Below are 27,845 nucleotides of genomic sequence, written 5' to 3'. Positions count from 1 at the left end.
AGGTACCTTGCCACGTGCCCTGCGCCCCCATCTCACTCTAATGAGGCCCCAGCCTGGCTGCCGAGAGCCACAGCAAGAAAGAGACTGGAGAGCTGAGTTCGGTGGGTGGGCCCAGGCCTGTTTATTCTGTGTAGGGTTGCCTGGATCAGGGCAACCCGGCAACTCCCAAGCCCCGCAGCCTCTGTGTGTGTGTGTGTGTGTGTGTGTGTGTGTGTGTGTGTGTGTGTGTGTTGGGGGGGACCCAGCCATCCTCCAGCAGCTTCTTTGGGTATCCGGGAGGGCTGGGAGAGGCGCCCGGGCAGGGATAGGGAATAAAGTGCTTGCTGGGGCCTTTGGGGCTTTGGTGCCAGGTGCCCTCCTGGCTTCGGGGACAGGCCAGAGCCCCGGCCACCACCTGGGGCTGTGCAAACTGAGGGGTCGGAGGGGGAGTGTTGGATGGGGCGGGAGGTACTCGCTCCAGGAGTACAGCCAGCCGGGCTTGGGTCCAACGCCTCCTGGGTCTCTGCTGCGGGCAGCAGCCCAAGGGACCCAGCTGGGTGCTGGGGGCCTGCGTGGTGGTGGTGGTGGTGGTGGTGGTAGGGTTGGGGCGGGAGGAGTCCAGAAGCGATTGTCAGATGATTGTCTGCTGTCTGGGCACTGCGGGGCCCTCACCTCCGGAGCCGCTGCAGCTGTGCGGGGTAAGGACAAGAGGTGGGGGAGTCAGGGGAGGGCAGGCCTGGAGACCCAGCGCGGCCTGCACCCAGCACAGCCCTGCACCCAGCACGGCCTGCACCCAGCGCGGCCTGCACCCAGCACGGCCCTGCACCCAGCGCAGCCCTGGCCCCAGCACGGCCCTGCACCCAGCACAGCCCTACACTCAGCACTGCCTGCACCCAGCGCGGCCTGCACCCAGCACGGCCCTGCACCCAGCACGGCCTGCACCCCACTCACCTCGTTCTCCACCAGGTTCCGCCGGTACAGCGCCTCCTTGGCCGCCTCCTGCAGGGGGCGGAGCATCAGGGACACGCCCACAGAGACACGGCCACACCCCGCCCCGCGGCCAGCACGGCCCCGCCCCATAACCAACCAAGCCCGCCCACTCCCTGCGAGGCCCCGCCCACTCCCTGCGTGCCCCCCCGCCGCCGCGCACGCGCACTCACCCTGTTGCCCTCGTTGCCCAGGCGCCGGGCGGCTTCGGTGTAGAACTGCAGCTGGCGCTCCAGCTGGGCCGCGTACTCTGCGGGCGGACGGGCATCAGGCCTCGGCCTGCCCTCCCCTGCCTCCCGGTCTCCCCAGCCCCGAGCCCCGAGCCCCGAGCCCCGAGGAGCCCCTCACCCCGCCGGAGGCTGGTGCCGCCCTGCTCCAGCTGCGCCCTCTGCCACTGGCTGCGCTGCACGATGTCCTGGTACTGCTGGGCCACGTCGGGCGGCACGGGGCGCCGTGCCTGCCTGAGGGCCAACATCTGGGGAGCGGGGAGGAGCCAGGAGGGCCTTACAGACACGGCCATCGCCCACACCGCCTCCTGCCCGCACCCCCAGGCCCTGGGGACCCCCGAGGGTGGGACAGGGTGCGGGGAGGAGCGGGGTGCTGGCCGCTCACCTTCCTCTCCAGGCGCTCCTGGTCGAAGGCCAGCACGCTGAGACTGTGCATGGGCCGGGCTGACCTGCTGCAAGGGGACAGGGCGGAGGGAGTTGAGCAGGGACGGGAGGGACACACGGCGAGCGGAGATGATGGGTGAGGGGGATCAGACGCTGCAGGTGGGCACTGGCAGGTGGTGGCTGTGGACCCGCAAGCAGCAGGTGGCCACTCCTGAGGAGGGGTGCGTGTGCAGGGGGAGAGAGGAGAGGACCCACCTGTTGGCTGGCTCCCGCGTCGGTCCCGGAGGGGCCTTGCCTTTGGTTGCAGTCACCTGGTGCTGCAGGGCGACAGAGGACGGGGTCGGCCTGTGAGTCCCGGCCCTCCGGGGCTATGTCCCCACCCCTTCCCCTGGACACACCCCACCCTGCTCACCGTGGGCACGGGGTCGATGACCAGCCACCTCTCTGTCGTGGTCTCCAACTGCTGGGAGGTCAGCGGTTCCCGGATGCGGACCATCACCTCCAGCCGTCCCCCTGTGGGTCGCCGCCCGTCCAGCACCTGGATGGGAAGCCCCGGGGTCAGTGACAGAGAGCAAGCAGGGGACAGGAGGCAGGGGGCAGGGGATGAGGGGCAGGGGACGGGGACGAGGGGCAGGGGGCAGGGGCGGACGCAGCTCTAGCTCACCTCCAGCACGTCCCGGACCTCGCACGCTGTCTCCAGGGCGTCCAGCTTGAGCTGCGCCGTCCCCAGCACCCGGTCAGTCTTGAAGAGTCCCCTGGGTGGGAGTGGGTGCGGCTTGGGTCGAGGCCCCGCCCCCATCGCCCCCATCCCTCCCTGCCCTGGCGATGCCCCCCACCCTGCTCACCCCTTGTGGACCACTTCGAACTTGATGCCCTTGGTCTGGACGGCCCTCCGGAAGCCGCGGTGGCTGCGGTTGATGCACAGTTTGAACTGCTCCTTGAACTCTGCCGGGGGGGAGGGCAAGGCCGAGGGGGAGGAAGGGGGCAGGGTCTGGCTCTCCTTCCTTCCTTCTGCTGGGGCTGGGGGCATTTTGGGGGTATTGGGGGGAGACACTGGGCAGGGGCGCAGGCGGCTTGGACTCGGCCTTACCAGGGGAGTCGGTGTTCCTGGCCACGGAGGTCTTGTCTTTCTGGGCCTCCTCCTGGGATGGGACAGGAGAGGGGACGGGAGGCGGGGCCGGTCAGGGGACCTGGGGATATCCCCCCTCACCACCCCATTGCAAGGTCCCCCCTGCCCACTGCCCTGCTCCCCACCTACCACATTGGGGTAAGGGAAATCGAAGCGGACGAAGACGTCCAGGTCGCCGGGGGACAGCCCTGCGGGCGCGGGGGAATGGCATGCCGAATGAGGCTCCTCAGGGCTGGAGCCTGCTCCCGGCCACCCCTCCGCCCTCCCCCCAGACCATGGCCTTGACCTCTGCCAGGCCCCGGGGGGCTCACCTGGGGGCGTGGGCAGGCTGCTGGCCTTCACAATGAACAGCAGCATGTCGTTCCCGCTGAGTTCTGGGAAGATCCTGGTGTGGGGGTGGGAGGGGAAGCCAGGGCGGTCAGGCCGTGTGTCCCCCTGCCTGCAGCCTGTCCCTGTCCGCGGGGGACGTACCAGGGGCCAGCCGGGGCCTCCCTTTCTCATGGGGGGCATTTCTGCCTGGCTGGGAGTGGGGGTCGATGGGCAAGGGGACTTGGTTTTCCTCTAGCTTAAGTGAGCAGCTGCTACCTGCCAGCCCGTAACCTAGCTGCTGGTGGGGTGGGCTGGGGCCCCCCTCTGCTCGCACAGTCCTGTGTTTCTGGGGTCCCTGCTATGACCGCCCTAGGTGGCCCCTTGTTTGTCGCAGGCCCTTGACTTTCATTCATGCATCCTTCAGCTGACCCTGGCTGCTGCTCCTCGTGCCAGCCGATGCCCTTAGGGGCCCCGGAAGCTTCCTTTGGCTCAAGCCCCAAGTCCTGCAGAGGACCGGCCGCTGCCAAGGGTTGGGGGGGCGTTCTCATGTAGCGGCATTTGTTTAGCATCTGCAGTGCCTGTCAGCGGTGACCTCCCCAGGCCCCATGGGTTTCTCCTTTTCGCTACTGCTTTGGGGGTCCTACTGTGTGCCAGCAAGTGCCCTGGCTGCTGGGGATGGAGGTCAAAACAAACAGAGTGTCCTGGCAGGGTGGGGGGGCTTGTGGGCCAGGCCCAGGGACTTGTAGAGCAGAGGCTTTTCTGGGGGTGGGGCAGTGTGCTGATCTGGGAGGACCTATCGGGGAGGGGACACTGTGGGTGTGGGAGGAGCTGCCACACGAAGACCTAGGGTACGCGCCAGCCCCGGGTGTGAGACTTGCTTTCAAATGCAGTGCGCACGCCGCCGGTCACGACTGCCCCAGGACCTTTGCACACACTTGTCCGCCCCCTGCTGCGCTCCCATCCCCGGGCCAAAGGTTCCTCCGAGAAGGTCAGTCCTGTGCTAGCTTCTTGGGGGGAGTGGGGGACCTCACTTGATGACACTAAAGGTCCTCTGCTCAAAGCGGGCTCCGGGTGTGGGCAGGCCGCGGGCGAAGGCCTGCTTGAGCGTCTCCATGCTCCGTTTACAGTCTTCCGCCAGCTTCTCGAACCTGCGGCCACAGGGCCCGACTCAGGACGCCGGGCCGGGGGTTGGCGGGACCGCTCCGCACATGCAGGGGCCACAGCCACCCCCCCGCCCAGGACGCTGTGCAGTGCAGGGTTGGGGGGGGGGACGCGTTCAAACGCCTGTGGGCATTGCCCTGGGACCTGAGGCCACTTACTTGGTGGTTTCCACGATGTTGCCCAGCTGGGTGAATTGGTTGGAATGGTTCAGGCACATCTGGGGGAGGGGGACAGACAAGGGGGGATGGCGCGGAGCAGACACAAGTTAGCGAGGTTGTGACCGTCGGGGGTGCTGGCCTGGGTCCTGGGGAGCTGTCGGGGAGGGGTGGACCCCTCACCTCGTGCTGCTGCCGTATCAGCTTGGTGAGCTCGCCGTAGCGCCGGGCGGCCTCCTGTGACAGGCCCGGGCCAGGCCGCTGGACCAGGGCAAAGTCGTCCTTGTTGAGGGGGGCAGGTGGCACCTGGGGGGGGTGAGGAGGAAGGGGAGGCTGCTGGGGGCCCTGGCACCTGCCCCTGGCCTTTCCTCTTGGTCCCTGGTGCCCTGTGTCATCTGAGACACCCCTCCAGCCCCCTTCACACACACACCGGTTCCTGGAGCTCCTAGTGTAAGTCAGGTGTCTGTCCCTGGAGCTGGGGATGCTGCAGTGAATACATGACCCAAAGTTCCTGCCCTGCAACTGTGGCGCTGTGGGTCAAACCATGGCTTGAGACACTATCAGTGTCTGGAGCAGAGAAATGCAGATCGAGAGACGTGGCTTTCCAGGTCCCGTGGGGCACACTCCAGTCACTGTCTTCCCCAGGGGGAATCCCTCTTCCTTCTAGCTGAGAAATACAGTGGTCCGTGGAAAGACAAGTCCCAGGGGCCTTTGCAGCAAGGAGGTGGCCGCATGACTCATGCTGGCCAATAGGCGGCCAGAAGGGGTGATGTCCCCTCTTCCAGTGCCCAGCTGCAAACAGGGACCACTGATGCACCTGCATCCCATGGGTAAGGATGCCCTCCCCTCGCCCCAGGGTCCCATGCAGCCTGTCTGGTGTTGCAGTGTGTTTCTCGCTGGAGCTGCTGTGTGTGTGTGTGTGTGTGTGTGTGTGTGTGCACGCAGAGGTGCTCTGGAGCCGATCGACGGGCGCTTCACCTTGGCAATGTCCACGGGCAGCCCGTTGCGCGAGGCCTCCAGCATGGGCTCCAGCCCCTTGGCCTGGCGCAGGTGCATCTTGGCACCTTCCACGTCGTTCTTCTGCTTGGCTCGCAGCGCGGCCTGCAGGAGCTGCTTCTTGCGACCCTCCAGGAAGGCCAGCTGCTGCTGGGCTGAGGGGGCACGGAGAGGCCTCAGCTGGGGGGTGCTGGGCCTGGGACCACCCACCCCCAGCCAGGCAGAGGCGGGGAGGAGAGAGAAGGGGCTGCCTACCTCTGGCGGATGTGCCTTTCGTGGCTGCTTTGGGGGCTGGGGCCGATCCTGGCTGTGGGGCTCGGGGCTGGGGGGCGGTGGGGGCCGCGGAGCTGTTTTGCTGTGAAGAGAGAGGCAGGAGGGAGGACAGAAGTGAGCTGCTCCGAGGGTCAGGGCCACCAGGCTGGGGACGCCGGCCACCGCAGCTCCCCCTGGAAGACGCTGTGGGTCTGGTTTGCTGGTTTGAGTGACCCCTTTACCACTACAGGCCCAGGACTGCTCCCACGGCCCACTAGACAGACAGGGACCAGGGAAGCAGGGTGGACACTAAGCCAGGATGGGGCTGGGCGGGTTGCAGCTCCAAGAGGCAGCTCCTTACTGCACTTGACCCTGAAGTCTGGCCTCAGGCCCTGCCCACCCCCGTCCCGCCCCCACACCTTCCTGGGCACCACCTCCTCCTTCTCATCGTCCTCCTCCTCTGGGCCCTCTTCCTGGCTGGCCAGCTTCATGGCGGTCTCCAGTACCCCCACCAGGCTCTGTGTGGCAGGTTCGGTGGCCTCCAGGCCCTGGATAGGGGGGAACCCTGTGGTGGCCGGTTGGGGGAAGAGAGAGGTCTGGTCAGGAGGGGACCCAACTCTCACCCCTTCACCCCAACCAGTCCAGGGCCTACCTGGGGGTACAGGCAGCTCAGCCACATCCACGGCTCGGCCGGCCTTGTGGGCTCGGATGGCCTCCTGGTATTGCTACGGGGAGACATATGCACTGGGGTGAGCCCCGGGTTTAGGAGGACAGGCCGCCCAGCACTCTCTCCAGCTTCCGGCAGCTGCTTACCTTGACGATCCGCTCATGCATGCGAGCCTTCCGCTGATCGCCCTTGGCCTTGGCCTGGGCCGCAGCCACTTGATACCGTTCCATCCGCTGCTCTAGAGCCTCCAGCAGGGTCCGAGGGGGCGGGGGCAATTCTGGCCAGTATGGGGGCGCAGGGGAAAAGCACAGGCAGGGTTAGGAGTCCAGGGCAGCTGGCAGGGGGCCAGGGTTAGACCGTGTTGCCACTGCCTGCCCAGCCTACCTGGGGAGGTAGGGGCTGCCGGCGCAGGGGGTTGGGCCTGAGGTGGCGGCGATGGTGGCTCTGCAGGCAGCTGGTCTGGGGACAGAGGGGGGACAGTACAGTGAGGCCAAGTGCCCCGCTGCACCCCCGACCAACAGTCCAGTCCAGGCTACTGTTGCCTGAATGGGGCCAGGGGTTGGGGGGTCCTGAATCTGATCAAAAGGAAGTGGAGGGACCCTTACCAGGTGGAGGGGGCAGGCGGGACAGGTCCACCGGCTCCCCCTGGCTCAGGGCTTCCAGGACGGCGTCAAAGCTCTAGGAGAAGGAAGAAGATTGGGGGACGGGCTGCAGGTGGGGGCTGACCTCCTGTGGGCGGGAGAATTCCCCCGCACCCTGATGACCCACAGGCTCCCTGGCTCTGTCCCTTGTTCAATTTCTCTTTGTGCCCCTTACACAGAGGGGCTCCGCCGAGCTGCCAAGAGGTGAGGGTGAATGACAGAGCTAGCAGGTTGCCTGGCGACCATGGCCCATGGGATTCAGGTTTGAGACTGCTGGGTAGGCTCGGGGCAGGTGGGAGGTCCCTTGCCCGTGCCACCCTGGCACCCCCTCTGGCTGAGGGTCCAATTGACACGCACCTTGGCCACGCGGAAGTATCTGGTGGCGGCGGCCAGGTCGCCTTGCTGCTTGGCGTGAAGGGCGGCCACCTTATACTCACGCTGGCGGCTCTGTAACTGGCCCAGGGGGCTGGGGCTGCAGGGACCTGGAATGCAAAGGGGGGGTGCGAACAATGCCTGGGAAAGCCTCCTGCACATCACCTCTGCTACAACTGGGCTGTTTCTTCAGGTCCATTGCATGGATGGAAAGACTGAGGCCCAGAGGGGGACGGGGAGGCAGGTGGGAGAGAAGAACGCTGGTTCCACAGCATGGCAGAGGGGCCTGAAGCCGGTGATGATGTGCACGCAGGCCCCAGGGGCCCTGCAGAACGTGGGAGACTCTGGCGAATTCTTGCCTTGTTCGTTTTTACAAATGGCCATGGTGGCCGGGCTGGATCAGGGTGATGCCAGGAGCCTAGAACGCCATCCGGGTCTCCCAGGAGATTGGCAGGGATCTGGATCACAAATGGGGCAGGGGCCAGCATGGTGGCATGTCAGATTCATTCCGAAGTCTGTAGCACCAGCATTTTGTATGGGTGCTGCTTCGTGTCCCTGCTGCCCCACTTCCCATCCAGCTCCCTGCCTGTGGCCTGGGAAAGCAGTGGAGGACGGCCCAAGTGCTTGGGTCCCTGTATCCGCGTGGGAGACCAGCAGAGGGTCCTGGTTCCTGGCTCAGGACCAGCCCAGCTCTGGCTGTTACAACAATTTGGGGAGTGAACCAGCGGCTGCTAGATCTCCTTTTTCTCCCTCACTGTGGCTTCCCAATAAACACATCAATGTTGGTTTTTTTTTTTAAAGTGCTGTTTTAACTTTCAAGGTGTTTGGACATGCACTCCCTAGTCCCTGGCTCATGTGTGCGCACACACACACACACTTTTTATCTACTGAGCAAGCTGCTCGGACCGCGTCAGCCTACCTGGGGGGAGTTGAGGCTTGGCTGAGCTGCCGCTGGAGGAGGTGGCTGGAGCAGTCGGGGGTAGTACCTCTAGGGTGAGCCTGGGCTCTGCCTGGGTGGGCACAGGGGTGTGGCTAGGGGCCACTGCTGGGCCTCTGCCAATGGCCACCGGCGGCGGGATGTCCCCTTCGTCGATGGCCTCGCCTTTCCGGAAGGAGGCCAGCAAGTTTTCCAGGGTCTGCAGTGCAGACGAGAGAGAGAGAGAGAGAGAGAGAGAAGGTTTTGGGGGGAACTGGGAGGCTGGGGATGCAGGTGTTTGAGGTCGGTGGAGTCCCCATGTCCTGACCTCTGCCTTACTGGCTCACCTTAAGGCCTCGGTCGTAGCGTCGCATCTTGGCACTGTCCCCCGCCTGTCTGGCGCTTTCCAGGGCTGCCTGGTAGAGTCGTAGTCTCTCGTGCAAGGTGGTGCCCACACCTGGGCTGAGGGCTGCGGGCTTGGGCTGTGGGAAGTGTCCCCGGGTGGGGTGAGGTGGGGGGCGAAGGACACAGATCTGAGTTGACAATACAGTCACCCCCATGTCAGCCTGGGCCTGCCCCTCCCCCGGCACTAACGCCTGCCACACCCTTGGCCGCCACGGTCCCTGGGCTGAGAGGGCCAGGGCAGCCCTTGACCACCAAGGCCGTCGGTGGGGCGTGATTGCCTGTACCTGGGCTGCAGACGGCGGGGGCTGCGAAGCCTTCTGGTCCTCTCCCAGGACCTCATTCAGTTCCGCCTGCAGTAGGTGCACAGCCATGGGCGGGGCGTGAGGGCAGCCGGGGGCGGGCACCGGCAGGAGAGCCGGCTGCCCTGCCCCATCTCCCCTGGCCTTTGGGCTCTCACCAGCAGCTCATCGTCCTCCTCTACGTCCTTCTCATCCGTCCCCTCCTCTTCGTCCTCATCCGGGTCCCTCATGCACAGTCTGGCCATCTTCTCGATGGTTTCCATGGGTAAGGGACCTGGCAGCAAAGAGAGGCTCCAGCTAAGGACAGGAATCTGCCAAGAGCCCCGAGCTTCCTGACTCACGTATTCACAGCCCCAAGGAACAGGGCGGTGGACAGCCGGCCGCCCAGGCCCTCAGGCCCTCCCCAGGAGCCCAGCGCCTTGGCTGTTCTGTAGCCTGAGGCCCGGTCAAGGTCCCTGGCGCTCCAGCCCCATGGCTGTGTGCCTGTGGGCACCTGGGCCAGCCTCCTCATCGTTCTGGGTGGCGGTATCTGCAAGTGTCCCATGGGCCAGAGGTAGGCTGGCTGAGGGGGCTGACAGTGAACATGGCACACAGAACACATACTGACACATGTACACAGAGACATACATGCACACACGGAGACACAGACACGGACATACACAGACCTGGCACGGTAGCCTAGTGACTGAAGTCCTTTCCTTATATGCATTGGGATTCCATATGGGCACCGGTTCTAATCCCGGCGGCCCCGCTTCCCATCCAGCTCCCTGCCTGTGGCCTGGGAAAGCAGTGGAGGACAGCCCAAGGCCTTGGGACCCTGCACCCACGAGGGAGACCAGAAGATGCTCCTGGCTCCTGGCTTGGGATTGGCTAAGCTCTGGCCATTGTGGCCATTAAGAGAGTGAACCAGTGGATGGAAGATTCTCTCCCTGTCCCTTTCAATCAGGGACTTTATGAAGAAGAGGAGTAAAGAAGGCAGCTAGGGGATTATTGCCCAGTGGCGACCATTAGCAGGGTGCTGACCCTCCCTTCTGGCTCCCAGCCTGTACTCAGCATACTCAGCATCTCACCTTGGCCTTTCAGCTTTTCCAGGGCCGGGGGCTGACCTCCCACCAAGGCCAAGAACTCGGCCTCCAGCTCCTCGTCATTCACTCCGTCCTGGGGGATCACCAGGCCGTCCGGGGAGAGATCGACCAGCAGGCCCATCTGCAGGGAGAGCAACAGCCTGGTCAGACTTCGGGGTGCACATGGGGGTGGCCAGAGGGAGCCGGGATGGACTCTGAGGAAGAGACCAAGGCCTCCTGGCGAAACAAGGCAACAACAGGTGGAACCAGATGGGCCTGGCTCTCTGGGGGCAAAGGGCAGCCAGCTCCTGGCCCGGGATGGGCAGCTAGCCAGGTCCAAGGCTCGAGGGTGAAGGCATCCTGTCCTTGGCAAAGCCGCTCAGGCAGGAAAGTGGAGGCATCCACTGGGAGCTCTGCCAGCGGGGCCTGGCACTGTGGCACAGCAGGTTCAGCTGAGGCCTGTTGCACCGGCATCCCAGACTTTTGCTGGTTCGAGTCCCAGCTGTTCCCCTTGCGATCCAGTCCTCTGCTCATGCACCTAGGAGCACAGGAGAGAAAGGCCCAAGGCCTTGGGCCCCTTCACCCATGTGGGAGACTCAGGTTAAGCTCCTGGCTTCGGCCTGGCTCCGGTCCTGACCACTGCCGCCAATTGGAGAGCGAAAGATCTGTCACTCTTTGAAAACAAGAAGCCACTCACACATTTTGCCCCCTGTCACTGAGGTTCGCAAATGCCATAAACCATCCTCCGTACAATCTCGACATCTGTGATCAGAGGGACTCTTGGGGTGTGCGTGTGTGTGTCCATTTCAGGAACGAGAAAACTGAGGGTCTTCCAGCCATGAAGTCCTGGGCCGATCGGCAGAGGCGTGGAGAGTCGGTCTGATGCTAGCACCTGACAACTGGGCTCCAGCCGGCTCCCGCCCCCCGAGCACCCGCGGCAGCGGTGTGTGGTGGAGGAGGAGAGACGCTGGCACAGGTGCACCCATGGATGGCAGTAAGTGTGGGTGTGTACTCCAGTCATCCCTGTGACCTTGGCTGGCTGCCTTCACCTGTCTGGGCCTCAGTAGGGGTACATCTCTCTGCCACGGGAATCTACAGAGCCCAGGGGGTGGTCCTAAGGGTCGGAGGGTGCCAGGCCCGGGGTCTGCCCTTCCCCAGCTGGAGCTAATGCAGCAACAGGTGGCGCCTTCCGAGTCCAGGGCGGGGCGCCAGGAGCTGGGGAGCTAATGCCAACAGGCCGCATTTCGGGGATACGGGCAGGATGAGGGTGAGGGAGCGTGGAGCCTCACCTGGAGGGCGGGGAGCAGCGACTCACCTAAGGGCAGCAGGCTTCCGCAGAGGGAAGGCAGGGCGCTCAACGAGGCGAGCGACAGGGCAGGGCTGAGGAGGGATCCCCCGGCGAGATCCCCCAGACTCACCTGGCGAGCAGCTGCAGCGCCTCGGCCCGGGGGTCCCTTCCTCTTGTGCATCGTCCAGACTGGGTGCCCGGACCACCGAGTCTCCCTGCGCCCGGCCTTGCCCGGCCTCCTCCCCAGGGGCCTGTCGCCGTGCACGCCCCCTTGGCGAGTATCGCAGTTCTCGTCGGTGGCCCGCCCCCGCCTCGCGATCGCCAACCCCGCGTCCTCGTCTCCCCCAACTCTGCCCACCGCCAGGTAGCTGCCCTACTTCCGCCTCGGCCCTTGGGCGCCGCGGCACCGGAGCGTGGCCACTGGATTAAACCGGGCCAGCTTCACGGAAACTACAACTCCCGGCAGGCAGTGCGCAGAGGCGCATGCGCCTGGAGGCAGGAGAGCGGGAGCGCCGGAGGACGCTACGCGCGGAGAAGGGGCGGAGCAAGCGCGGCGGGTCTCGTGTCGCGCATGCGCGGAGGCGGGGCCCGGCCGTACGCGGGAAAAAGGCGGCGTTCGAGAAAGTGTGAGGGACACGGCGAGGGCCGTGCGGGTTCGAGGCGTCTGTGGTGTCCTGTCCCGGGCTCCAGCCTCTCCTGGGGTCTGGGACTGGGGCGGCCTGGCTTTCGCGGAACCTGCTTGGCGTTCGTGCGTGTCGGGGAGGTGGTCGCCGTGAGGCGGGGCAGGCAGCGGCCGGCCGTGGCTGAGGGGCCGCTTGGCCTGTTTGCTTTCTCAGGAGACGAGAAAACGCAGATAACTCTGATTTGTCGGGCCCCGGAGCCGGGCAGGCCTCGTTCCTGCCGGGACCTCGTTGGCTTCCGTGGCCCAGGTCGGTTGCGGCTGGTCCCCCGCTCCCTGGGCCTGGGAGAACCCCAGCAGTCGCCCCAGTGACTGGAAGTGGCCGCTCAGAAAGCATCCTGTGTCCCTGGGAGGGCTGCGTGTCCCTGGGAGGGCTGCGTGTCCCTGCGGGAGTCGTCAGCTGCCCGCCCCCCGGAAGTGCCCCGAGCCCCCGACCTGGATGGGGACCCCTGCGAGTGAGACCCCCGTCCCCACCAGGCGGCCCTGGGCAGACAAGGGGAGCCCCCTGTGAGCGCAGGGTCCACTCCATGGCCTGCGGGGGCCCGGGCTGGCGGGGCGCTGTCCCCTTGGGGTGGACCCCGCACCTGCTAAAAATGAGTTGTTCTCAAATTTCCCAGGGGAGACATAAAATGACGAAGAGGAAGCAATCACCAACTTCAGGTATCTCATCTGTTCAGTTGAACCGTTTATTACTCTTTTTTGAAAGACTTATTATTATTAGAAAGATTTACAGAGACAAGAAGGAACGGAGAGAAATGTTTTCTGTGTGCTGGTTCACTCCCCAAATGGCCACAACAGCCGGAGCTGAGCCCATCCCAAGCCAGGAGCCAGGAGCCTCTTCCGGGTCTCCCCCGCGGGTGCAGGGTCCCAAGGCTGTGGGCCGTCCTCCACTGCTTTCCCAGGCCGCAGGCAGGGAGCTGGGTGGGAAGTGGAGCAGCTGGGACATGAAGCAGTGCCCATAAGGGATCTAGAGGCATGCAAGGCAAGGGTTTAACCGCTAGGCTACTGTGCTAGGCCCCAAATTATTATTATTTTTTAAATAGCAGAAAATAGGCAGAAAGACAGAGAGGAATCTTCCTTTTGCTGGCTCATACCCCGAATGCCGGCCACTGCCAGCGCTGGCCGAGTCCAAGGCAGGAGGCGCCCCATCTGGGTCTCTCCCAAGCATTTGGGTCATCATCGCCACTTTCCCAGGATGCTTTGCCGGGTTGGACCAGAAGCAGAGCGGTGGGGGTGGGGACTCACGCTGGGACTCTGGCGGGCCCTGTGGGCGTGGGCAGCAGCGGCTTAACCGGCTCTGCCAGCTGGCTCGCCTGCTTCGGCGCTGCTGGGAGGAGTGGGGTGGACTTACCGCAGAGTTGCTGACACGTGACACATCTTAGTCTCCTTGGAAGGAATCCAGCGTCGGACAGCAGGGCGCGTCCCAGCCCTCATGGACAATGAGTGTTTGACACAACTGTGGGCAAAGTTGCAAAATGTTTTGCAGCAAATCAATTTTTTTTGAGGTTTATTTGTTTTATTTCAGAAGGAAGAATCACAGGGAATGATTTTTTCCATTCCTGGTTCAGTGCCCCATGTGGTTGCTGTGACTGCAGCTGGGCCAGCCTGGTGCCAGGAGCCGGGAGCGTGGCCAGGCCTCTCACGTGGCTGGCAGGAACCCAGCGAGCGCCCCAAGGCCTAATGACGCTGGGTCAGAACAGTGCACAGATGGCACGTGGCAGCTTAACCTACCGTGCCACTATGCCATCCCACACATTGTTTGAACTTTATTATTATTTTTAAATTTTTCTGTTAAAAAACATTTACTTACTTTTATTTGAAAGGCAAATTTACAGAGACAAGGAGGAATGGAAAGAAAGATTTTCCATCCTCAGGTTCACTCCCCAAATGCCCCAACAGCCAGAGCTGAGCCGATTTGATGGCCTAAAGTCTTGGGACCCTGCACCTGCGTGGGGGATCCGGAAGAGGCTCCTGGCTCCTGGTCTCAGATTGGCGCAGCTCCTGCTGTTAGGGCCTTGGAAGAGTGAATCTGTGAACAAAAGATCTTTTTCTCTTCTCTCTCTTTACATCTGCTTTTTTTCTTTTTTCTTTTTTTTTTTTTCATTTTTATTTTTGATGATGATTTCATGATTGACCAGAGAGGGAAGGATTGAGGTTTAGGGAAAAGTGGATGGAGTCATTGCTGCTAAATTCTCTATTCTAGTCTCTGGGGGAAGGGGAGAGATAAAGGGAAAGCCACACCCAGCCTCCCAAGTGTCCCAGTACCCAGGGATGGGGCACTGCCACCTGATGGCAGCCCAGGGTCCCGATGACCACGTGGTTTGGAGAGTTCTGAAATGCTGTCGATTTTGCCCATCCAAGGGTGAGGCAACCTTCCCAATGTCGGTTGGCTGACATACATCTGCTTTTTTGATAACAAAATTAATAAATCTTGAATTGGAAAACCAGATATACAGAGAGAGAAGGAGAGACGAAGATCTTCCATCCGTTGGTTCATTCTGCGAATGCCAGCCCTACTCCCAGGCCAGGTCCCGAAGCTGGGAGCCAGTGACTCTATCTGGGAGAGTGCGGTGGGTGGCAGCGGGACCCCAGTCTCCTGTTGACCCCCGTGTCTGCAGGGAGCTGGCTTCCTCCGAAGCAAAGCTGGGGACTCCCACCCCACTTAGTCCAAACCGAACCCTCAGAAGTGACTTCTTGGCAGAACCGAACTGGTGAACACATGCCAGGCGGCGTTAGCGGGATTGCTCTCACTGGCTGTGGCAGCTCATTTGGGGACGTCTCCTGGCTGCTGATCCCCCTGCCCCACTCCACCAGCTCCATCTGTCTGCCCGGCCACACACAGGGAGAAGGAGGGCTGAGGAGGAAAGTTCTGGCAGGTTCTGGCACCACACATGGCGGTTTCTGCCCCCTGGTGTTGTCTTTGGTGAAGTCCCCCGTGGGAGTGGGGTGGGGACAGAGCACAGGAAGCAAACGGGAGGCTCTTTGTACCCGAGCATTTGTTGTTTTAAACTTTACAAAGAGCCCATTGAGTCAGCCTGGCGGCCTGGGATTTGGGGATTGCGAGAAACCGGATGCACCAAGCCGCCGTGAGGAGCCCAAGGGTGGGGGTGGGTTTGTTGAGGGACACCCAGCAGGGGGCTCTCCGGAGGGGGCATCTACGGGGCTGGGGCTGGGGGGCAGCACCCCGACGTGGGGTAGTCTTGACTCTTTCCCCATGGGGTACTTGATGAGGCTTGGGGCCAGCTCACAGCTGCTGCTTGCTTTGTGAGGGTGCTGGCTCCCGGCAACAGCAGAGGCGGATAAGAACCTCACCTCTCCTGGGCACCCCCCCCCCCATGTGGTGGCACAGCCGGGCAAGGTGCTGTCCAGGACACTGGCATCCCACGGTGGAGTGCCCGTCCGAGTCCCGGCTGCCCCACTTCCCATCGGGCTTCCTGTGGATGCACCTGGGAAGGCAGCCGATGGTGCTCGGGCCCCTGCTGCCACAAGGGAGCCCCAGGAAGCTCCTGGCCCCTGACTTTGACCTTTGCGGCCGTTTGGGGAGTGAGCCAGCAAATGGAAGGCCTTTCTCTAATTCCCTCTCTTCTTGTCTCTCTGACTGCCTTTCTAAAAGGTGGAAATAATATGTATATTTTTAAGTGTGTATTGAAAGGGGTACAGCGAGAGAAGTAGACACAGAAATGTGTCTCTTAGCTGCTGGTTCACTTCCCAGTCACCCACAGCTGCCAGCCGGGCCTGGCTGAAGCCAGGAGCCACGGGCTTCTTCAGGTCTCCCTGCGGCTGCACCTCAGCACCTGGCCATCCTGGACTGCTCTCCCAAGGAGAATTAGCTGGGAGTTGGATGGGAAAAGGAAGAGCCGGGACACACACCCCGGTGCCCATATGGACGGCAGCTGCTGCCTGTCACACCACCACACAGGCTTCTCTTTGGTTATTTATTTTTGAAAGCTCTGGACTCCCGTGGTGTGGGAGCGTGTGGGCACCCACATTTTGATGGGGCCCGTGCCCACCTCTCACTCACCAGGGCAGGAGTCCATGAGCCGGCATGCTCTGCTAATGGGCCAAGGCGGGGTGTGCCGCCACCATCTCTGTCTCTAACCAGGTGAAGGCGTCTGTCCTCCTAAAGCCCCCAAGACCCCGAGGCTGGGGGACTCCGCTGGGGGCTCTCGGAGCCCCACGCCGCCTGGTTTGCATCACCTGGAAGAGGCGGAGTGCAGACCCGCTCCAGCCGCAGCGCAGAGCCAGGAGCAGCCAGGACCAGGCAGGTAGGTGATGGCTCCAGGGGCATCCTGCTGGCGGGGCCTCAGCAGCCAGGGGACGTGGCACTGCGAGAGGGGCCCGAGGCTGGCCCCCTGCTCTGCCTCCCACACCTTCGCCCAGGGCCCTGACTGCTTCGTTGTGCGTGAGAACTCTCCCTGTCACATCCACGGACAGCGAGGGTCACTCAGTGTGACTCAGTGCTGCTCAAACTCGAATTTCTTGCGACCTGGACCAAAAGACCAGTGCAGTGGCTCAGTAGGCTGAATCCTCACCTTGCAAGCGCCAACATCCCATATGGACACTGGTTCGTGTCCTGGCTGCTCCACTTCCCATCCAGCTCCCTGCCTGTGGCCTGGGAAAGCAGTGGAGGACGGCCCAGAGCCTGGGGACCCTGCACCCGCGTGGGAGACCCGGAACAGGCTCCTGGCTCCTGCCTTCAGATTGGCTCAGCTCCAGCCACTGTAGCCAGAGTGAGTTAGAAAGATCTTTCTCTCTGTCTCTTCTCTTCATAAATCTACCTTTCCAAAAATAATAAATAAATAACTCTTAAAAAAAAAAAAGAAAAAGAAGAAAACGGACCAAAGAAGTTGCTTCTCTGGGAAATAAGACATAAGCCAAACAAGAAAACCGACTTGGGGATCTAGACAGACTTCCCTCTGCAAGTGGCTGCAGCTCCCGCCGCTGGGCCAGATGGAAATCAGGAGCCAGGAGCTTCATGTGGGCCTTCCCCCTGGCTGCCGGGCCCCAAGCCCCTGGGCCAGCCTTCACTGCCTTCCCTGGAGGGCAAGTGGAGCGGCCGGGACTTGAACCCACAGCCATGTGGGTCGTGGGTGTTCCTCAGGTCTGCCTGCATCAACGATGCTCGATGCCACGCATGTCAACGAGAGCCCCCCTCCCACACACTCATTTCCCACCCTCTGACGTGGAAGATGGCCGGGCAGTGGGGGTCCCTGGCCAGAGAGGGCCTTGCTCTCCTTCTGGGCCGCAAACCAGCTCCTTGCAGCGACGGCCCTTTCCGGCTCGGTCCTTGGAGCCCGCTGGGCCCAGCTCTGGGAACAGCACACCTGCGACCACCTATCAGAGACCCTCCTGCACTGGGGGTGTCATCTCCCCCAGTTTGTCTCAATCCCCGTGCAGAAGGCTCCAGCGGATGTCATCTTTGATTTTGTCCCCTCAGCTTCCTGGTTGGGGACAGAGCAGCTACCTCCAGGGGCCACCAGGGGCCAGCGGACCAGGAGCACGCACCAGCATCTTGTCCCCTATCTCAGGTGAGCCTGTGGAGGGTGGGGGGACCCCAGCCTCTGCCAGCACCCCCCAGCTCAAGGTCTAGGCTTGGGGGAGGCTACAAGGAATGGAACTCTGATTGCAGGCTGTCGCCGTCCGAGACCAGAAGGGAGCTGGGAGGTTCGTCCCCCAGTTTGCCAAGTCCAGGAAGACTGGGACAGCAGCGGCCATGGCGCCGAGAAGGCCGGAGGGCGAGTTGGAGGCCCCGGGGGACAGCTCGACACTCAGCCCTGTAAGGCACACACAGGGCGGCCTCCTGGAGCCAGCCTTCTATCTCGGGGGGGAATGGGGGCGGCTCGGTGGGACCTGCGCTTGCGCCCTGATAGTGGAGGCCAGCGCCACAAGGGCAGCCCCTCTGTCCCTCGGGGACCCCCAGCCCCTCTGTCCCTCGGGGGCCCCATGTGCGTCAGGGTGGGGTGGGAGTCTCTTGCATCCCTCTTGTTCTTATCTTACCACGGTTGAGTTCTCGGGTGGTCACTATGTCTGTGGCCACCCCAATGTGGCTGGAGGGGGTGGGTGGAGCCGGACGACAGACTCTGCCAGGAAGGGGAACCACACTCGCTGCTTCACTGGATACGGAACCTAGGGCCTGGTGCCTGGCACCATCCCAGCCAGCCTGGTGCGTGCCGGCCGCTCACCCTCCCTGGGGCGCAGGTCTGCCTGGCGGGGGTCAGCTCTTTGGGACTCCAGGGTCAAGGGCCACGCGTGTCCACGTTATTACAGAGCAGGGATGGGAGACAGGGTGGGCAGGCACCGAAGGGGTGGGGAGAAGCTGCTGGGGGGGGGGCTTCCTGTGACGTCATCGGCATTCGGGGGTCCGCAGGTCGTCTGTGGGTCAGAGAGCCGCCCACACCCCAGCACGTTTGGCTTAAGTTCCTGCCTGTCCGCTGGCGGAGTCAGCATGTGCGTGTGTGTGTGCGTGCGTGCTGCTGGCCACGCTGGGCTTCAGTCACACTCCAGGCGGGACCTGGGTAGAAAGCAGAGATATTTCTAGATTTAAATAGGCTGGGAGGGGTGGTTCGCTCCCCAGATGGCCACACAGCCAGGGCTGGGCCTGGCTGAGCCGAGAGCGGGAGCTCCACCCGGGTCTCCCGCCAGTGCTTTTACCCCGAGCTTGCCCGGTGAAGTGGCAGGGAACTGGATTGGAAGCGTGGAGTCGCCGGGCCTCCAGCCAGCACTGCTGTGTGGGCTTCGGGGGTCCCAGCCACACCTCCACCTGCTGGCCCTTGGGGCCCGCCCCTTGCAGTATTGCTTTATTTTTCAAATTCATATTTATGTATTTTTAAAAGAGATTTATTTAGTTTTATTGCAAAGTCAGAGAGAAAAAAAAAAAAGAGATCTTGCATCTTCTAGCTCACTCCCCAAGTGGCCCACATAGTTGAGCTGGTCTGAAGCCGGGAGTCTGAAGCTTCTTCCGGGTCTCCCACGCGGGTGCAGGGTCCCAAGGCTTTGGGCCGTCCTCCACTGCTTTCCCATGCCACAGGCAGGGAGCTGGATGGGAGGTGGAGCAGCCGGGATTAGAACCAGTGCCCCTGTGGGAACCTGGGTGAGAACTTCAGCCACTAGGCTACTGCACCGGGCCTGTAATAAAAAAATTAATATATATATATATATATATATTTTAAATGTGTATTTACCTGAGAGGCTAGCGTCCATCGATTCAGTCCCAAAATGCCTGTTTTGGGCAAGACAAGTGCTCCGTCTGGGTCTCCCACGTGGGTGGCAGGGGTTTATGTAGCACCACCCGCTGCTCCCAGGGTACACGCGTGCAGGGGGATGGCGGGAGGTTTGGAGTGAGACTGACATCCCAGGAGTTCTCTGCCCCTGCCTGGCCCGCGTTCCCAGTGCTGGCCAGCAGCCACGTGTAGTGCCTAGAGCTCTGCCCTGCCCGGCCCTTGTGCCTGGTGCTGGCCAGGAGAAGGAGCTGGGAGAGGAGCTACTGCCATGTTCCCCGGTACGCATCCAGAGATGTGGCCCTCTGACCAGCATGCCGGATGATGGGGAAGGTCCAGCGCCAGTGCCTATCTGTCTGCCTGGGAGGCTGGCGATGCCTGGCACCGATGCCCAGTCCTTTCTCCACAGGAGAAGCCAGCAGAGCCCAGCGCACAGCAGGCGGGGAGCCAGCAACTGGCCGTGTCTGGACAGGAATCGCAGGGAGAGGAGACGCAGCCAGATGGCACCAGCCCTGAACAGAGTGACCAGGACCCCGTGCCCAGCAGCGAGGATGCCCAGCCCGTGATTTCCCTGGGGCCTGGCCAGGACCCCGTGCCCAGCAGCGAGGATGCCCAGCCCGTGATTTCCCTGGGGCCTGGCCAGGACCCCATGCCCAGCAGCGAGGAGGCCCAGCCCACGGTCAACCCACAAGAGGAGCCATGGCCCTTGATCTCCCAGGGGCCTGCCCAGGACCCCATGCCCAGCAGCGAGGATGCCCAGCCCGCGGTCAACCCACAAGAGGAGCCATGGCCCTTGATCTCCCAGGGGCCTGGCCAGGACCCCATGCCCAGCAGCGAGGATGCCCAGCCTGTGATTTCCCTGGGGCCTGCCCAGGACCCTGTGCCTAGCAGCGAGGATGCCCAGGCTGTGTTCTCCCCGGGGCCTGCCCAGGACCCCATGCCCAGCATGCCAGGTAGCAGGGAAGGCCTGGAGAGGAGCAGGCCTGACCCTGAGGGGGCTCAGCTCCTGGGAGACAGTCACAACCAGCTCCTGGGAGACAGTCACAACCAGCCAGGGTCCCCGCCGAGCAGTGAGGCTGAGGGAGGAGCCGCTCCTGAGGGAGGCACCCAAGGGCCTGCGGCAGGGGCTGCGCTGCCCCAGAGGCCTCAAGAGGAAGAAGACGGTGTCCCTAGCACCCTAACATCAGCTTCTGTCTCAGGCCCCACCAGTCCGCAGGAGACGCCCAGTGGGGCAGGTGGGGAGGCCGAGAGGGGCCTTGGCAGCCCCGGGTGCTCTTCGCAGGCTGCTGCTGTCACTGCAGATGCTCCCAATGTGACGCCCCCCGTGCCAGAGCACAGGGCTCTGTGGGTGGCTGGAGCTGCCACCAGGTCACCCGCCTCCCCCAGCAGCGAGGCCCCTGCCGCAGGCCTCAGCCAGGCCCTGCTGAGGGACACGCTAGGAGGTGCAGGGGAGGCAGGGCAGGAAGATAACCATGACGGAATCCTTGTGGGGCCCCACAGTGTTGACCCCCTGATAGGTCAGGCAGATTCTGGCCATGTGGCCTCAGGTGTGACTCTGACACAAGGGCTAGGCTCCTACCTCCTAGGGGCAGAGTTCAGTGGCCAGGGCGGCCAGCAAGACCCCGAGGGGCTCAGCTTAGTCCTTGGCACCTCCACTGTATCTGGGGGCAGCGTTGTAGTAGCCGATGGCCCCCAGGAAAGGAGCCAGTCCTGCCCAGACAGCCCAGTCCCAGCCTTGACCCCGGCCACTGTAGCCCTAGCTCCAACCCTAGACCCTGCTCTAACTCTGGGGCCAGCCCCAGCCCCAGCCCTTGCCCCTGCCCTGGCCCAGGCTCCAACTCCAGCCCTGGCCCTGGCTCTAGCACCAGCTTCGGCTCCGGCCCCAGCTCCGGCCCCTGCTCCAGCCCCTGCCCCGGCCCCTGCTCCAGCCCCTGCCCCGGCCCAGGCTCCAACTCCAGCCCCTGCCCCAGCTTCATCCCCTGCCCCGGCTCTGGCTCCAGCCCTGGCCCCAGCCCTAGCCCCAGTTCTGGCTCCAGCCCCGGCCCTGGCTCCAGCCCCGGCCCTGGCTCCAGCCCCGGCCCTGGCCCCAGCTGCTGGGCCCAAGCGCCTACCCCATGCTGCTGATGCTGCTGCGGTCCAGGCGGCTGCCGCGTGGGAGGCATCTTCAGCAGGTGAACTCGACTTCCTGCCCGACAGCCTGATCCAGGATGCCTTGGACAGCCCTGACTTGCAAGCCCCGCCTGAACAGGTGAGAGAGGTCACAGGCTGGCCTTCAGGGGCAGGGGCCCAGCAGCCCGCAGGGACGGGAAGACAAGGAGCCCTGGGACTGTGCGGGGACGCAGATGGCAGCTCCAGGGCAGGATGGGAAGTGGAGCAGCTGGGATTAGAACCAGTGCCCATATGGGATCCCAGCACATGCAAGGCAAGGACTTTAGCCACTAGGCTACCACTCCAGGTCCTTAGGTATTTGTTAGAGAGGCAGAGCACGCACGTCAGCTGGCTCACCCGCAAGTGGCCACATGCCTAGAACAGGGCTGGAGCCAGCGGAGCCAGAAACCTGGAACTCCACCTCTGCCCCCTTCGTGGCCCGCAAGAGCCCAATGAGCCAAGCCGCGGCTCGCTTCCCGGCTGCTGGAATCGGGGCAGGGGACAGATGCCCGCTCCTACCTCCACGAGCGTTGTGAAGCTCCCCTTACGTGCAGAGATGAAAAACCCAACACTGTGGAGCTGCCTCCTGTGACACTGGCATTCACAGGAGCACCAGTTCGAGTCCCGTCTCCTCCACTTACCATCTAGCTCCCTCCTGCTGCTCCTGGGAAAAGCAACAGAGGTTGGTCTAGGCTCTTGGGTGCAAACAACCAGGGTCGTCAGACCTGCCTGGCAGCCTGGCAAGGCTGGCAGTGCCTGCCCGGACATTCCCCAACAAGTCAGGGCAACCCCGCCAGCAGCCGGGTTCCCGTGGGAAGGTCCCTGAGGCCTGGAGGCCGGGAAGGCGAGGGGCACCGGGGAACGGGGCAAAGGCCAGCTCACCATGGCAGGATCGGGGCTCCTCCCTGTGGACTTCACCCCTTCCCCTGATCCGCCAAGGGGTGCACCTCGGGGTCCCCACGGGACTGGCCGCTGACCACCAGCCTGTGTAGCCCCCAGGGTCCCCGCAGGTCAGGACAGGCCGGCAGGCAGTGTGACACGGAGCTGCAGCTAACTTCTCAACTTTCATTTTTATTTATTTAGAGTAAAGATTTTATTTATTTTGATTAGGAGGGCTAACTTAAAAACAGAGACACAAAGAGCTTCCATGTGCTGGTTCACTTCCCAAACGGCCAGCACAACCAGACAGAGCTGGGTCCATCCGAAGCCAGGAGCCGCCTCCAGGTCTCCCACGCGGGAGCAGGGCCCCAAGCGCCTTTCATTGCCTTTGCGGCATGAGGACGGGGAGACGCCTGGGCTGGTGGCCTTAGGTCTGCCCGTCTTGGACTTCCTTTCCCGCTGACCCTGGCCCGCTCACTCGGGGTCCCCCGTGTGACTTCTTCCTGTCAGGGCCGGGCCATCCATCCACTGACCTCTCTCTCCCTCTCTCTCTCCTTAGGGGTGCCCTGCAGTGAACAGGCCAAGTCCGTGCTGGCCTAACCCCAGCTCCTGTGCCCCTGGAGACGCTGTCACAGCGGCCAAGCCACCGCAGAGGTGGGTATGCGGTGGGCAGAGGCAACCCAGGACCCCCTCTCTGCCCACAGGCTTCAGGTTCCCATCTTAACCAGGAGGGCCAGGGCGCGCCTCAGCACCCGCTCTCTGGTCGCCGCCGTCCCCCGGCTCGTAACGGAGCCAAGCCCTGGCTCTGCAAGGAGCCCCACACCTGTGGGGGTGCCGGGGCAGGGACCCCGCAGGGCTCGGGACTGCGGAACCGTGCCCACTCCCAGCCCTGGCCCTGGGCTCCCCCGGGGTGCCAGTGGATTTGACCTGCCCTCCCCAGCTGACCGCACCCCAGGTAGGTGCCTGCCAGCTCCTTCAGTGTGCAAGTGTGTGTGTGTGTGTATGTGTGTGTGTGAGTGAGAGAGAGAGAGAGAGAAACGGCCTGGGAGTGTGGGGGCTGTGGGAGTGTGGTCTGTGAGACTGTGTGTGGCTGAGTGGGGGAGCTGAGTGGGGGAGCTGAGTGTGGCAGCCGTGTGAGCGCATGGGGGCTGCTGTGTGGGAGTGTGACGTGTGAGTGGAGGTGTGACAGCCAACATGAGAACGGTGTGCGTATATGGCAATGCACTCACGAGAGTGTGTGATGGTACGTGTGGGTGCGGGTGTGTGTGACTCTTGCCTCCTCCTGGGGTCCCCAGGCAGCAGTTCCCTGGTTCCAGTTCTGGCCTGACTCCCTGTCCCGGTCCCACAGTGATGGGGGCATCCCATCTGGGACAAAGCCTGTGCCACCCCCTCCGCACCCCACGGGGGCGTGGGGCCTGGGTGTCCGTCACAGCAGAGGGGCTGCGGGCTGAGCCTGCCCCGTCCTGGGGCTGCCCTGAGCTGCGGGGCCGGGTGGGTGTGTGCCGGGTGGCTGAGTGGGGTTAAAATGTCTCCCTGGTGGTCAGGGATGCACCCCCACCACCTTGGAGCAGAAGACATTGGGCAAAGAACTTTCTAGAATCCTGTGTGGGTTAGGGAGGCACCCTGTGCCCGCGGTGCTGCCCGACCCAGCTGCAGGGCTACCCGGACCTCTCCCCCAGGCCCCACAGGCCCCCCGAGGCCTCCCCGCTGCAGGACGCCAGCCACACGGTCCAGGGCCTGGTGCTGGAGCTCTCCAATCTCAAGTGAGTGAGGGTCCTGCGGGCGGGGGCTTTGTGTGCGTGCTTGTTGCCTGTGCGCACCGTGCCTGGCCCCGCACGTCCCTGTGTGCACCCGTACCTGACCAAGCATGTCCCTGTGTGTGTCCCCGCATGCACACCCACGCCTGGCCCCACGTGTCCCCCCACCTGACCCCGGGTGTCCCCACACAGCCGCCTGATCATGAGCGCCCACCGTGACCTGGATGCCTTCAGGCGCGGGCAGCACCGGAAGCCAAAAGCCCCGGCGACAGGGGAAGCTGGGCGAGGCCCTGCGCCCTCCGCCCGCCAGAGGGCCGGGGCGCCCCCGCAGCAGCCCCGCAAAGACCTGTAGGCCCGCCCCTTCCCAAAGCAGCAGCAGGGGGTGTGGCCTTGTGGCCTGCAGGGGGCCCTTTCCCACGCCCCACATGCCACCCCTGGATCCAGGGCTGGCGGGGGTGGTGGGAGGGACCCCTACTGTCACCCCCCAGCTCACTGGGATCACCTCCACCGCCCTGCACCCCCAGCATTTGTTCAGGTTTGCCGATTGAATCCCAAGGTTCTGGAAACTTCCATTTGATAAAGGACTGTGGAGAGGCCCAGTGATTTCTGTGTGCACCCCCTGTCCCCTCCTCCAGCCCTTCTGGGCTTCCTGCCTGGCTGAGGCCACTCACAGGGGGTCCCCACTCACAGGGGGTCCCCACTCACAGGGGGTCCCCACTCACAGGGGGTCCCCACTCACAGGGGGTCCCCACTCACAGGGGGTCCCCACGGCAGGGTGTGTATGTGTGTGAGGGGCGTATGTGTGTGAGGGGCGTGAGGGGCGTATTCAGAGCGTGCACCACGTGTGTAAGTACGCGTGTGTGTGCACCCACATGGGAGGGTACAGCAAGCACACACCCTCCCGGATGGAGGCGGGGGCGCTGACCCACAGGCTGGCTCCAGGCTGCTCCCACTGGTGCCCCAGCCCTGCCCAGGACCCGCCTTGTTCTCTGCCACCCCCACCCCGGGGTGACTGGGCACCCAGAGGGGCCATCACTGTCTCCCCCGCCTCCCTGGCAGGAAGCAAGCCACGTCAGTGTGGTGACCCGGACTCAGAGCGTGTTCAGAGAGGCACCTCGGGGTGGCCAGGGGTCACCCCAGCGAGGCTTCCCGCGGCAGGGCCTCGACTGGCTGAGCCATTCATAAGCATTTATTGCACCCCGAGGGTTTGCCCAGCTCCTGGGCAGGTCCCTGTGGGGAAGAGGGGTGTGGGGGTGCAGGATGCTGTGGCCCAGCTCTGGCCCTGGGCAGCCCCAAGCAGCTCCCCGCTCTCCCCCACCACAGGGCACCAGCTGCAGTCCGGGTGCCCGCAGGGGAGGGTTGGGCAGGGCAGAGCGGGCGTGGGGCTGAAGCCTTGCAGCCCATCGTCTCCCAGGAGCGCAGCCAGGTCGGCGAAGCCGGTGCGGGCGCGGCGCTGTCCTCCGTGTCTGGGCTAGGCCGAAGGTCCCTGCTTGCTGGCACCCCTGGAGCCTGCGTGTGGAAGGGAACCCTCAGCGGGGGCAGCTTGGACTGCAGTCCGCGGGGCTGCCAGGGCTCGGGCGGCACCTAGTGGCCACCCCGGCCAGAGAGCCACCCCACAAACACCCCAGCATCGTCCTGGGGGCACCTCGGGCTGGCAGTGAGGGCTCCTCCTTGACCCAAAGGCCTGGGAAACCCTACCGGGGGGCGGGGGCAATGCTCCTGTGACCCTAACTCTGTCCCTTAGGCCTCCGCACACCCACATCCTGCATGGTCCCAAGTTCAAACCCTGCTCCCAGTCCCAGCCTCTCGCACACCCCGGGAAGGCAGTGGGGGGTGACCCGGGTGCATGGGGTCCCTGCACCCACACGGGTGGCATGCCAGGCTCCTGGCTTCAGCCTGGCCCAGTCCCCAGCCATCTGCAGCCAACTGGGGATCCCCAAACCTGGATACCTCCCCCTGCTCCCGCCACCCTGCACCCCCTAAAACCATCCCAATGCCTGGGCCTTGCTTCCCACCCGCCCTCAACACCTTGTTCCGGAAACTACCCCAACACGGGTGTCCAACTGGCATCTCCCTGCCACTCCAAGGAGAGCGGGTCAGTGACTGACCCAAGGCCACACAGCGAAGTCCTGCCCCAACCAAAGGCCGATGGAAGCCATCCCTCCTGCGGGCCAAACTCCCCCCACGCCCCCTGGGTCGCGCCAGGCACCTGCAGCCGCTCCCCCGCCGCCCCGGCGGTGGCGGTGATGGTGATGGCCGCCGCCATCCTGCGTCTTGGCCTTGTCGGGCCGGAAGAGCTTCCTGCCGGCCGAGTTGCGCGTGGTGTAGCTGTACACGGAGGTGTAGCCCTGGCCGGTGAGTGGGCAGAAGCGGCGGGTGTGGGCGCGCTCCCGCGTGGCACCGCACTGCGGGCACACGTAGTCACGCAGGATGGGGCACAGCACGCGGCCCTCCTCGTCCTTGAGCATGTGCGACTGGTAGATGGCCCGCGACTCGCCGTTGTGCTTACAGAAGGAGCAGAGGCGTTCGGGGGCCCCTGGCAGGGGCTCGGGGGGTTCCGGGGTGTCCATGAGGGCAGCGGCGGCCTGCTCAGCGTCCTCCTCCTCCACCTCCTGGGCTGCGGGCCTGGGCGTGGGCGTGGACGCCTGCGGCTGGGGTTCCAGGGTGGCCCCGGGGTCCCCCTCCTCATCGCGCAGCGCCCCTACCAGGCGCGCCAGCCCTAGGTAATCGGTCCACAAGTTGAAGGTCCCCATGGTGGCTGGGCCAGGCCCAGGCCTGCCTCTCTCCCGCCTGTGTCTTTCTCTCTTTGCTCTTGGCCTCTCCCTGGAGTTGGGCAGTTTGCATTCAATCCTGAGCTTTATAACCTCCAAGGGGTGAGTGTGTGGGGAGGGGGCTGAGGGCAGAGCAGACAGGAGGTTCCTGGTAGGTGGGCAAGTGGGGGGTCCTGACTGAGGGGGGTGGCTGTGGTGGGGGGCCCTCCCCAGCCTCTAGGGAGGGCCTGGCCTTCCTACCCCCTCTGGCATCTACCAGCAGGTGGCTTGGAAACTCTGCCTTTAGAGTGACCCCTGAAACTTAGTAACCCTTCCTTCTCCCCCTTGGGCTGCGGAAGGAGCAGGTGCCTGCCCCTGGGGTACATTCATTGTCTCTGACAGGAAGGTGGCCCCGGGCTCTCTCCTGGGGAGGGGGGGAGTCTGCTGGGGGCAGGAAGAGTAAGGACAAGGCCCTCCCTGCATGGGGGGAGTTTTCACAGGCACACTCCAGCTGCCAATTGAGAAGTCTGAAGTCTAGACCAGGACCCGAAAGGTAGAGGCTGGGAGGGCAGAGCAGCCCTGGCTGGAGGGGGAAGCTGAGGGAGACACCTCCAGGGCAACGTGACCCGGGTGGCAGCATAACACTCCTCAGATAGATAGATATTTTAAGATTTATTTATTTTTAGGGCCTGGTGTGGTGGCCTAGCGGCTAAAGTCCTCGCCTTGAACACACCGGGATCCCATATGGACGCTGGTTCTAATCCCAGCAGCCTCGCTTCCCATCCAGCTCCCTGCCTGTGGCCCGGGAAAGCAGTGGAGGACGGCCCAAAGCCTTGGGACCCTGCACCCGCGGGGGAGACCGGAAGAGGCTTTGTGCTCCTCCTGGCTTTGCATCAGTGCAGTTCCAGCCATTGCAGCCACCTGGAAAGTGAATCAATGGGTGGAAGATCTTCCTCTCTGTCTCTCCTCCTCTCTGTGTATATTACTTTCCAATAAAAATAGAATAAATCTTAAAAAACAAAAAAACTGGACCAATCTGGTCTCCCACTTGGGGCAGGGCCCCAAGCACGTGGCACATCTGCTTTCCCAGCGAGCTGGGTCGGAAGTGAAGCAGCCAGGCCTTAAACCCACATGGCATGCCAGCAGGACCCGGGCCGTCCCAGCCTTGCCCCCCATCTCAGGCC

At 63.6% G+C, this 27,845-nt stretch overlaps 2 protein-coding genes across 3 annotated transcripts; both read right to left on the bottom strand.

Annotated features, from left to right (window-relative positions):
• Positions 1-209: 209 nt before the first annotated feature.
• On the bottom strand, positions 210-11,639 carry CC2D1A (coiled-coil and C2 domain containing 1A). Of its 2 annotated transcripts, none has more exons than XM_040990717.1 (29): positions 11,362-11,639; positions 9,950-10,085; positions 9,038-9,153; positions 8,865-8,930; positions 8,523-8,657; positions 8,179-8,395; positions 7,245-7,369; positions 6,852-6,924; positions 6,631-6,705; positions 6,393-6,523; positions 6,232-6,304; positions 5,999-6,144; positions 5,583-5,682; positions 5,310-5,482; positions 4,515-4,637; positions 4,335-4,393; positions 4,047-4,163; positions 3,018-3,091; positions 2,836-2,894; positions 2,668-2,719; positions 2,423-2,522; positions 2,242-2,332; positions 1,981-2,115; positions 1,833-1,894; positions 1,579-1,642; positions 1,315-1,441; positions 1,140-1,216; positions 931-978; positions 210-668 (listed from the first exon to the last, which is right to left on the bottom strand). In XM_040990717.1, the coding sequence occupies exons 1-29, from the start codon at positions 11,410-11,412 to the stop codon at positions 648-650; spliced, it is 2,826 nt and encodes a 941-aa protein (XP_040846651.1). In that variant the 5' UTR covers positions 11,413-11,639; the 3' UTR covers positions 210-647. The 2 variants fall into 2 exon arrangements, with proteins under 2 accessions (XP_040846651.1, XP_040846652.1); XM_040990718.1 differs by having other exon boundaries at positions 1,833-1,888; positions 1,990-2,115.
• A 13,743-nt stretch (positions 11,640-25,382) lies between these two features.
• Positions 25,383-26,664, bottom strand: NANOS3 (nanos C2HC-type zinc finger 3). The gene is made up of 2 exons (XM_040990234.1): positions 26,121-26,664; positions 25,383-25,420 (listed from the first exon to the last, which is right to left on the bottom strand). Exons 1-2 carry the CDS (start codon positions 26,662-26,664, stop codon positions 25,383-25,385), a joined length of 582 nt encoding a protein of 193 aa, XP_040846168.1.
• Positions 26,665-27,845: the final 1,181 nt, after the last annotated feature.

The sequence above is a fragment of the Ochotona curzoniae genome, unplaced genomic scaffold, assembly GCF_017591425.1.
Source record: "Ochotona curzoniae isolate NIBS_2020 unplaced genomic scaffold, NIBS_Ocur_1.0 contig_605, whole genome shotgun sequence".
Taxonomy (NCBI): Eukaryota; Metazoa; Chordata; class Mammalia; order Lagomorpha; family Ochotonidae; genus Ochotona; species Ochotona curzoniae.
Note: the sequence above shows the minus strand (reverse complement) of the source record. Positions and strands in the feature narration are given on the sequence as shown.